Source organism: Gymnogyps californianus, chromosome 27 (assembly GCF_018139145.2).
Source record: "Gymnogyps californianus isolate 813 chromosome 27, ASM1813914v2, whole genome shotgun sequence".
In the NCBI taxonomy this organism is placed as follows: domain Eukaryota; kingdom Metazoa; phylum Chordata; class Aves; order Accipitriformes; family Cathartidae; genus Gymnogyps; species Gymnogyps californianus.
Genome location: NC_059497.1, coordinates 3,487,287 through 3,497,979, shown reverse-complemented (window position 1 = coordinate 3,497,979; position 10,693 = coordinate 3,487,287). Strand labels below are relative to the sequence as shown.

The window sequence follows — 10,693 nt, the reverse complement described above, 5'->3', positions numbered from 1 at the left end:
CTATTGCACATCACCCTAAAAGTCCCTGGAGGTGCAGCTCTGGACACAGGATCCCGCTTTGATTTCCAGACTGAACATGCTCACTAGAAGATGCATTTAAGGCTCAGTTCTCCCCAGCAGCAGAGACTCTCGGGAAGCAGAGCGGGGGTTTTGGAGTGGGAGAAGGCGAGGTTTTGCAGTTGCTTCAGTAAAGAGAGGAGGTGGCTGAGCTGTAAGGAAACGCAGTTCTCGTTTGCACTTCAAATCATTTCTTCTCAGTGGTATTCTTGCCTCCAGGCTGGTTCCCCCGTGCCTCTCCCGAGCCCCCCCCCGACCGTCAGCGGGCCGTGGCAAAGCCGATGCGGTTGTTGCGCCGGTCGAATTTGGTGTAGTAGTGCCCGATGAAGCTGGCGCCTAGGATCCAGAGGGGACCAGCCGGGGGTGGGATGTCCAGCCCCGAGAAAGCCACCACGCAGATGTCCTCCCCGTACTGGGATTGCTGCAAAGAAGAGGAGACCCACGTGGTGACGGCGGTGCCAGGAGGGAGGTATCTACTGCAGCGTGCCCGAGGAAGGGCGGTGATCCCCAGCTCAATACCCTCTGCTTGGCCTCGACATTCCTTCCTCCAGGAAGGAGGATCCCTGCCTGTCTCTGCTCTTTGCTGCTCACCCCAAATCTCCCTGAAACCACCCAAGGAAGCAGCGACACGTTGGTCTGGCTCATCTGGACACCTCTGCCAAACAGGAGGGTTTGGGAAAAAAACAAGAAACACCATTCTGGGGCTCGTCTCAGCTGCTTTAGGGGAGCCAGGAGGGTGCAGGATGCTGCAGGAGAGCTGCACCCGGGATGCACGGCTCTCCCCAGCAGATGCACCCAGCCTGGGGAGAGCCACCCTCCTGCCCCACACGGAGGATGCAGCTTACCCGGAGGATGTAGGCTGAGCCACTGAGCACGTAGGCCTTCCCGCCCAGGTGGAAGGAGATGTTGGGCAGCTGAGGGACTCGGTCGCAGTCCACCACGTACTGCGGGAGGAGGAGATAGCGCTGAGCTCATTTGCTGGGGCAGGGATGGGCTGGGGTACAGGCAGCCAAGGGGGGCAGGCGGCGGGGACACGGAGCGGGGCAGAGGAGGGGTTTGCTCACCTCTCCTTCGGCCATTTCTGCTGCCCCGATGGCTTTCATCAGCACGGAGATGGGTCCGGCTGGGCCGGTGATGTAGGATGCTCCTGTGTCGACGGCCACTGAACAGCCTTCCTTGCAGAACAGGATTTCAGCCCCTACGGAAACCCTGGAGCGGGAGGGGACAGGGGTGACCCTGAGTCTCCCACGGTGACCACAGCTTCGCTCACGGGGCCACGTGTGCCCACAGGCAAGCATGCCACATCTTTGCCCAGGGAACACTAGCCAGGCAGAGCATGCGCTGCTCCCGGTGCCTCCAGGACAGACTCTCCAGGGGCACTGGGAACTTTCCCTTCAAGCTTCTCGAATGTGAAAGCTAAGCTTCATCATGTGTGGTTTTTATTTTTTCAAACTAAACAAAGCCGAATTGTTTCAGTGCCTCACGCTCCTTCTGCAGGACTAAAGGGGGTTAAACTCTTCCACTGCGGCTTCCAAGTTGAATCAGCCCACGGTGCCACCCCCTCTGCATTCCCCAGCTCAGCTCCTGGCTCCTTGCTGAGCATGGAGATGCAACTCTGTGCTGGAGGAACCAACCCTGCTCCCCTCCAGAGGGAAAGCATCCGCCAGCAACACCAAGCGAACACATGCCTCTGTGGACCCCTTCCCCAGCACCCAGCAAGTTTTTCCCAGGCCCACCCTCGCACACCCAGGGAGGTTTGCAGGATGCGGCCCCGTGCTGTGCAGAGGCACTCCCTGGCCTCACCCCTTCATGCCGATCTGCCAGTAGCCGCTCTTGCTGACATTCAGGTAGTGGAAGTCCCCGGTGTAGTAGGCTGGGTCGCTACCTCCGAGGATTATTTCCCCCCCGGGTTTCAGAGGAGCGTTCCTAGGGTGCAAAACACAGCGGAGTGATTCCCCCTCGGCTGCTGTCCCTGAAAAACCGGCGAGAAGGGACCAGCGCCGGCCACGAGGCTCTGCTGACCCGGTTAGCAGCGGCGGAGAGCAAGTTGGAGCAGAAGAAACCCCGAGTTAATTCAGAGGGGTGCGAGAGCCCGCAGGAGAGGGGGTGCCACATGCTGAGGTCTCCGAGCAGGTCGGTACTGGCTCCTGCGCAGGGCAGGCATGCAGGCAGAGCCTGGTGTGGTGTGAGCTCCCACGGACCAGTGCCTGGCTGCCAGCGCCAGGCAGGGCTCGCCTGGGGCTGGCAGCGGGAGCGGGGTCTGCTGCCTGGCCCCGGGGTGCACGGGTGACTGTTAGTGGGTGCTGTCTCAAGAGCGCACGTGCTTTTTGTCTTCTTACTTCGAAGCTCTGCAAAGAGAGAGATGCTCCATAAGCCTGTGGTCCGAGGGCAGCTGTGTCCCCAGGGTGCCAAGGGGACCCAAGCGGCACCCAGACGAGGCTGCAGTTGCAGCCAGCATCATTAGGCTTTGTTCGTTATTGATGGATCCACGTTTAGTTGAGGTAAAGAGCTACCATGCCTGCTTGAAGCATGCGTTTGTGGGTCTGTTTGTCACTGCACATTGCCAGGCTGCTGTATCTGGGGCCAGTGGGGAGTGCTGGGGTGGGAGGGCAGCATTTCTGCTCTGCCAGGACGGGCCCTCCCACTGCTCCTGTGGGTTTTGGTGCTGCTGCGAGGAGGGATGCTGGGGCACAACAGTTTGGGGCAAGAAATGAAAGGAGGTTTGGCTGCTGGTGCAGGTTTTTCTTCAATAGATTTTTGGGTTTTTTTAATTTTGCCTGCAGATGAAACACTAATCCACTCCTGGCTGTGATTGCTCCAGCCACACTAGCAGAGCTGGCGACTTTGTGCAATCCGACAGTGACAAACGAGCAGGGAGCAGCCGCTCCCGGCCTCGGCACTCCCTGCCCAGCAGCTCCAGATAAGCATCCCCCTGGGTCTGCCTCTTGTGCAGCCTCATTCCATCCCAGCTCCTCCAGGCATCCTCCACGTGCCCATGCCCTCCACCCCACCTCAGGTCCCGCAGCCCCAGCCATGGCTCTTTGCCAATCCCAAGATGCAAACCCAGCACTGCCGCGGTTGCAATGCCCATGCCCTGCAAAACAAACACCTCCCCAGCCCCGGGTGCCTGCTCCCCACAAGACCCACCGGCTGTAGTAGACGGAAAACACGTCCTCCTTGAGGATCTGCTGGGAGAGGATCCTGTCGAAGACGGGGGTGATGCCATCGATGGCCTGGCTGGGGTAGCCCATCCCCAGCACCCCGTCAAACCTGGCAAAGATGAAGGGGAAGGCAGGCAGCGCCGTTGCCTCGGCAAAGACCTGGATGATGGGGATGTCTGACACCTGGGGAAGGGCACAAGTGTCCTTGCAGGGAGCCGGGGGGCTAAATCCCCCAAAGAGCCCCCCTACTCTTGATCAACTGGGGATGCTCATACAAGGGAGCAGAGCCACAAGTGGGCATCTCCTTGCTGAGCCAGGTCTGCAAATTCAGGGAATGCACTGACCATGACAATGTCCTGGCTGAGGAAGCCTTTGACACTCCCCGTCCCGTAGCGGATAGCAAAGCCTGTGCCGTTGGCTATGTACGTCCGTGACTTGGATGAGTCGTAGCGGCTGTGGGAAACTGGGGAGAGGGAGAAGGTGCATCAAAGAAAGTGAGAGAGGTGGCCACATCAGGACCGGCTGAGGGTCTCTGTTCCCCCAGCCTCTGTGGGATGATGAACCCACCCTGCCCCAGTGCCAGGGGACCGGACAGCAGCAGACCGACCCCCCTGTGCAAAGGTAAACCCATCCCAGCCCGCTTTGAGCAGCCCTCGAGATGGAGGGACTTGCCCATGTTTGCTGAGCTGAGGCTGGAGGGGGTCAGCCCCGACCCCGGACCCAGCCATGCCCCCGTACTCACCGCAGGCGCTGTAGAGGGGGGAGCATTTGTAGGACGGCACCCACAGGTTGGCCGAGCCTGTGTCAAAGACCACCTTGAAGGTCTGCGCGGGGGTACCGATGCTGATCTCACCGAAATACTGGGTCTGGAAGAGGCACAGCATGGGGAGCATCACTGGGGGCACAGCTCAGACGACAGGAGAGGGGGCTCACACAGACCCGAGCCCCTGGCAGCAAATGCACTGTGGGGGGCAGCGGGTGGGACCCAAGGGGTGCGGGGCCGTGTTGGGGTGACAAGCCCCCACGCAGGGAGAGACTCACGTCCAGGTAGTTAGTGAGGAGGGTGGGAGCCGTCCCGTTTCTGGGGCCGGCCACGCTGCTGCGTCTGCTCTGCCTCAGCTCGGGGAAGACGTCCGACACCTTCACGCCCATCTCCCGCAGCGTCTGGCGGATGGAGGGCATCCTTCGCAGCGTGATCCTGCCGGAGGGGGGGGGGGCGAGGCAGGGCTGGGGGCCGGGAAGCACCCGGACACCCGCAGGAGACCCCCTCCAGCTCCCCTGCCACCCTCCTAGCACTCCTGCCTTGGGAAATCCAGCCGGGTGGCTCTAGATGGCAGCAGCTCCCCGCAGCACCCCGCGCCGTGGGGCTGCCAGCCGGGCCCCGGTGGGTCCCGCTCCCACGGCACCGCCAGCCCCACACCGGCCCCGGGGGGGGGGAATGTAGCAGGCGGGATGCACCACAGCCCACCCAGGGCAGGGACCCCACGGGGGCTGGCTGCTGCAGGAGGCACCTACCGACACCGGGCAGCCACCCACGGGCTGAGCCCCAGCCCCATGCTCGGCTCATTTGCTTGCAAGCGAAGCGCTTTGTCTTGGCCTCCCTGGTTATTTGGGAGACAGGGGTGCTGCTGAGCCATGCAGTGCTCAAGGAGAGAGAGGAAGAGGAGCAAGGAAGAGCAGGTGTGCTAGCGCAGAAGAGAAAAGGAGGAGGAAGGGGGTTTCCCAGCATGGCTGCAGCAGGAGGAGAGTCCTTCGGTCCTCAGCACCAGCCCAAAAACAAGGGGAGACAGCAAGACCCACAAGATTGTGGGCCACCTGCAACATGCACGCCTGCTACCTCTGCAAAGCCTGGGCTGGCGAGGGGAAGAAGCTGGCACCCCAGGTCACGGCCAAGACCACCAAATACTGCTGCACCCTCCTGCTGTGTCCTGCCGGCATCGCGCTCTCCCAGGGCAGCTGCCTCCTTTGCCAGCAGCTTCATTGCGTCCCAAAGGGGAGGATGCTTTTATAGCCTGGCTTTCTGCATCCGTGTGGGTTTCTCCTCCCCGCTGGCCGGGGGAGGGCTGGGGATCCCACGGGCAGCACCGTGGGCAGGTGGCTGGATGCTGACCGTGACAGTCCCTGCGGAGGGTGGCATGGCTGGGAGAGCCCCGTGCCTGGCGGCAGGTTGGCACAGCTGACCAGCGTGGCTGGCAAGGGGAGCTGCGAATAGCTGGGAGCTGCGAACCCACGCTCCTTGCGGTTAATAGCATTGCTACGTGTTAGCACCCGGCCGTCGCTAACACGGAGCGTGCAGGGCACGGGCCAAATGCCTGCTGGTGTCAGTCAGGAGAGCTGGTGGGCGATGCTGACTCAGGTGGTGGTGGCTCAGGTCTAGAGGGCAGTCTGGCCAAGGAGATGTCCCCGAGCTCCACGCTGCAGAGGAAAGCGGTTTTCCCCAAAGGCCCAGGGGTGGGAACAGCAAAGGGCGCTCAGCCACAGCCGCTTCGGCCACGCAGACCCCAGCTACAAACCCACCAGACCCCACTGCCCTTATGGGGGCTGCTCTGAGCACAGTGAGAGGGAACCTCCCCGCACCCCCAGCTCCATTACACCGGTGAGGGAGCAGAGCCTTAATGCAGAGCCTGGGGCAAAGAACAGCTCAACTCATTGCAGTTGTTGCACATAAGACCAAGTTATGAGCATCCACAGCCTGGCCAGGCACACCGTGGTCAGGAAGAGCGGTCTGTTCTCTGCCCTGTGCAAGCAGGGTGCAGAGGAGCCCAAGTGTGGCTCTGGGTGCCCGAGCTGCTGTGCCCACTCTGCCCTGTGTTTTGGAAGGGAGACGCTGCTCAAAAACCCCAGCGTGGGCTGCAGAGGACTCCTTCGTACAAGGTGCATTACTGGTCCCCAGCTCACACACGGCTGTGTTTCCCCAGCAGTGCCCAGCCAGGGTGGTGGGTGCCGGATCAGGCCCCGTGGCTCCAAGCCCAGTGCCTGAGCTCAGGGAACCTTGGTGGGAAATGACTGCAAAGGCAATAAAAATGTTCTTGGAAGAAACCTGATGACACACTTGCCCCTGCCTCAAAACCCCCAACTATGCAACCATGCCAGCACACTCCTGTTGTGGATGGAATTTGTTTACGGCACTGCTGTCACCCTTGTCCAGGGGACACCGGTGCTGGGGGGGCGTGAGGAGGACAACCCAGAAGCTACAGACAGCTTCCCCCAAAACCGGGGCTTTAAAGCTTCCTTTCCCTGGGGGATTTTGGCTGCAGCATTTGGAGGCAGGGGAAGGCTGACCTCGGCAGGCACCGAGGCTCTGCCCCATGGGTCGCAGCCCCGCTCCCCCCGGCCCTGACGTCTTTTCCCACGCCAGACCCCGGCGCTGCGTCACTCGGGGGAGCCTCGTGCCCCGGCGCAGGTTGCAGCGAGGCGCAGGGGTCAGGAGGCAGCAGCCCAGCTCGGGAGCCACAGCGATGCGAGAGAGAGAGCCTGGCAGGGAGCCACCAGACATAAATCCCCTTCCCGGGCATCCCGCGGGCTCTGCCTGCTTTGCAGAGCCCTGTTCCCCAAAGCAGAGGCTGGGGCTGCAGAGTGAATTCAAAGGAAAGGGGCAACGCCAGCTGGGAGAAGGTGGTCCCAGGATGCAGGGCTGTGGGGCTCCGGCGTTTCCAGTTCCCCTTTGACCCATGGCCAAGGGGAGGCACGTCTGCAGGAGCCCTGAGGAGAGTTAGATGCTCTGGGCATGGCTTTCCCCAAGGAGGGAGAGATGCACTCATCTCCCATAGGGCAGCCAGAGCAGGATGCAGCCGGGAAGACCGAAGGCCTGCAGGTACTGGGGGAAAGGCAGCACCAGCCCGCTCCAGTCCCAGAGGAAGACAGCCCTTCCCTGCCAAGGGGATGACACCACAGCCCCCTTGGAAGGGAAACCAAGGCATAAACAGGCAAAAACAACTCACCCAAGCCCATCAGAGAACCGAGGGCTGTTGCCTTGCAGTGGCTGGTGCTAGCCCTGAGGCTGACCTGCCTCGCTGGCAGCACCAGGGCTCAAGGATGCCCCTCAGCACAGGGCACCTTCCCCCGTGCAAGGAAAATCCCTGCAAGGCTTTTTCCAGTCACCTCCACCAGCAGCGAGTAGGGATGAGCAGCTGGTGCATGGGAGCAGCGATGGAAAGACCTGACGTAGGGCTTAAAAATAACCTGCAAAGGGTGCGTTCGTGCACAGGGTTATAGGGGAGGGGGAAGAAGAATCGCTCTGCTGGCTCGAAGGGCTGGAGCAGGAGCCGTGGAGAGGGCCAGGCTCTGCAGGGCAGCACGGGAAGGATGGCCACAGGGACATCAGCCAGCTCTGGGACCACACTGATTTTATCCCCGGCCCTTCAGGAGATGCAGACCTGCAGGGAAGATGCTTAACTCTTCCCACGCAGCCTCGAAGCATCAGGCAGTTCTAACCAAAGCATCACTTAACCTGAATTTGCAATGACTGAAGGTAACAGGCCATCAGGCAAGGCTGCAATCTCCCCGCTCGATTCGTGCGCTGCTGTGGGAAACCTGCTGCAGTTTGCTGCAAAGGGCTGAGGTTTCATACAATTACATATCCTATAAAGAGCAGCTCATCTGGAAATAGCAGGGGAACGCTCTTATTTCCCCGCTTGCTTTCAAGGAGTCAAACAATTGAGCTAAGAGTGAATTCAAGGAAAGTGCTTTCCAGAGAGAAACAAATGCTTCCCTACAAGATAAATGTGTTCCTCTCTAGTGTGGGCTGAACAAGCGCATTTCTTAAAATAAAATTTGAAATATTAAGTACTTCCCTCTCTGAATGGAATCATTAGGAAGTTTTACTGAATAGCCTTATTTCTTGAGGGGTCTTTTGAAACAGTAAAAGAGGTAGACGCGTTTCTGTCCTTCCCACACATTTTACACACTTTCCTAGTCCGTGAGTTTGTTGCTAGTAAAAACACACGAGGCTTGTGAGGATCCTTGTTCCGGATGACCGAAAAACTCGAGCATAAAAGCAACTTTTGGGAAGGACTTAGAGGAGGCTCTGGATGGCACCAACACCGGGGGAATTCAGCCATTGACGTCAGCAGAGCCAGGGCTTCACCCAAAGTGTTTGCTTAAAACCAAAACTGCTCCGGCAGGGCACATTGAAACAGCAATTTACTGAACCAGAGGGAAAACATTCCCCTGCAATAAGCTTCAGAAACGCAGGCTGAGAGCAGCTTTGGCTTGCTGCTGCCTGCTCCATCCCAGAGGCAGCTCACAGCCATTCCCTGGGTCACTCTGGAGCCTGATGGGAAGCATCCCTCACTGCCACCCAGGGTTCATGCTCCATCCTGGCTTGATTTTCCCAGCAGGATGAAGTGACAGCACCTTACAGCACCCGGGGCACACACCCAGCTCATCCACGCTTGCTGGCACAGGGATGGGGGTATTAAACAGCGGGAATCACCTTATCCTGCACATGGTGTCTCTAGGACCATTTCTCTTTCTGCTGGTGAAGCCCTAAAGATGAAGCTTGACCAGGAAAAGCTGCTCTGCAGCCCAAGTGCGAGTTTTCAGCTGGGGTGAAGCAAAGACAGGAATCACAGGTAGGCATTAGGGAGGCTACAGCCCTCACTTACTTACCTGCACGATGTCCAAGCCCATGCTTCCTCTCCTGTCCCTCCTCCACAAGCAGCTGCCCAGCTCTTGCTCTGCTCCAAACCCCTCCGTTTTATCATCAAAGCTGGCCCTGATGCCAGCAGAGCTGGACCTACCTCTACCTTCCTCTTGCCCACAGCCAAGCTGATGCCAGGAAGCTGCTAGCTCTTTTTTCCCTTCTCAAGAGCCTTCTGCTGCAATCTGCGCCCAAAGTAAAGGCACCCCTTCAAAACCAGCAGCAAGGGAGCAGCTTCCCCTGAGCCAGACCTCCCAGGGCTACAAAGCAGCCATACCCAGCTTTAGGGGAGGGCTGCCCTGATTTATACCTGCTGGGGAGCTCGTCCCCTGTAACCCAGGGCTCAGCCTGGCTGCTGGGGCTGGCTTTTGGGTGCCCAGATGAGTTACCCCACATTAGCTGAGCAGTCAGAGCAGTTCCCAGCTCTGCTTTCACCTGGTGCAAACCCACTGCAAACCTGGGCATGGGTGCAGTACCTGCCAAGTGCCAACAGGCACAGCCACCAGCTTGATCGGGCTGCGCTTCAATCAAGAGGGAACAGGTTTAACTCAAACTCATTAATTAATTCTTGCAAGTTAAGAAGGGTATCTGCACAGGGACCAGCTTTGATGTGATTGCCTTGGTTTAATTAAACTCCTGCTTGCACCCAGCTTCCCAAGTGCTCATAGAAACCTGGCTCGCATCCATTTAGCTTGTGTCTCTGATTGCATAGACCCGCTGAGTTATCCAACCAGTTCTCCAGCAGTGCTGACTGCACTCTTGGGGAGAGGAGTTTCTGCAGCCCAAACAAAATAGCTCCTTTAAAATCATCTGACATTAAGCTAGGAGAACTCCGCACTGTCCTCGGATTCCTGCCTGCTACAAAGGTCTCCCTGCGAGCAGCCGCCCCTCGCACTGGGGGATGCTCAGCCCCCAGAGCATCCAGCAGCGCAGGTCCTGCCTTGAGCAGGGTTTAAAAGCACCTGATGGACCTGGGCCTGAATGGTTCTTGAGGCTGAATCAGCTGCAGAGAGGACACAGAGGGGACATGGTGGGTGATGCGACGTGATGGGGCCCCCAGCAGCTGGCCAAAACAGCCCCTTTCTGTCCCTACAGAAACAGGCTGGAAAGCAGCAGCTTCCCATCACCCTCCCAGAAGGTGCGCTGGGGCTGTGAGGATGCGTGGCGGATGAAAAGGTGCTTTGAATGCCAGTGGATGGGGCCAAATCCCTCCCTGGGGCATAAGCTGCAGATCTCAGCAGGCTCCCCCGGAGGGGTGCGGATGTCCGGGTCATGGGTAGGCAGCCAGCCCCCCCCGGCACCCATGCTGGTGTTGCGGTGGGCATCAGATGCTGGAGATATTCCCCTGGCTCAAACCCTGGCAGAGCTGTCCCGGTACCCACCACTGCCATAGCTCCCACCAGCTCCATCCTGCCAGGCAGCAGCCAGCAGGTCCAGCTCTGCTCCGTCCCGGCCTCATCCCGCAGGAAACAGATCTATGGGAAATGCGAGTCCTGGCCCATAATGCTCAGAGGTATCAGCACTGTAACTCTGTGGATTTGCTCCAGCCCCCCCCTCCCACCCCAGCATCTCTCAATTAATTAATAACCCCAGATGTCATTTGCTTTTTCATGGTCGCTGGATTTGAACGGGGTAATTTACTCTCCTCCGATCAGGTCATGAAATGTTAATGTGGTTTAATGGGTGTTTTCCTAACCTCCCCTGCCCTCTCCCATGGCTCCCCGGGCTCTGCTCTCCGCAGCCCACATCCCGGCGGGACGCGTGGGAAGTGCCACGGCCGCTGCCTGCGAGCCAGGGCTGCCCGAGCTGGCTGGGGCTTGTGGCCGGGGCAGCG

At 59.3% G+C, this 10,693-nt stretch overlaps 1 protein-coding gene across 1 annotated transcript; it reads right to left on the bottom strand.

Moving 5' to 3' along the window:
- Positions 1 to 316: 316 nt before the first annotated feature.
- REN (renin) lies at positions 317 to 8,980 on the bottom strand. The gene is made up of 9 exons (XM_050911430.1): positions 8,829 to 8,980; positions 4,260 to 4,416; positions 3,961 to 4,084; positions 3,563 to 3,681; positions 3,205 to 3,401; positions 1,861 to 1,983; positions 1,143 to 1,266; positions 903 to 1,022; positions 317 to 478 (listed from the first exon to the last, which is right to left on the bottom strand). Exons 1-9 carry the CDS (start codon positions 8,921 to 8,923, stop codon positions 317 to 319), a joined length of 1,221 nt encoding a protein of 406 aa, XP_050767387.1. The 5' UTR covers positions 8,924 to 8,980.
- Between the last annotated feature and the right edge of the window lie 1,713 nt (positions 8,981 to 10,693).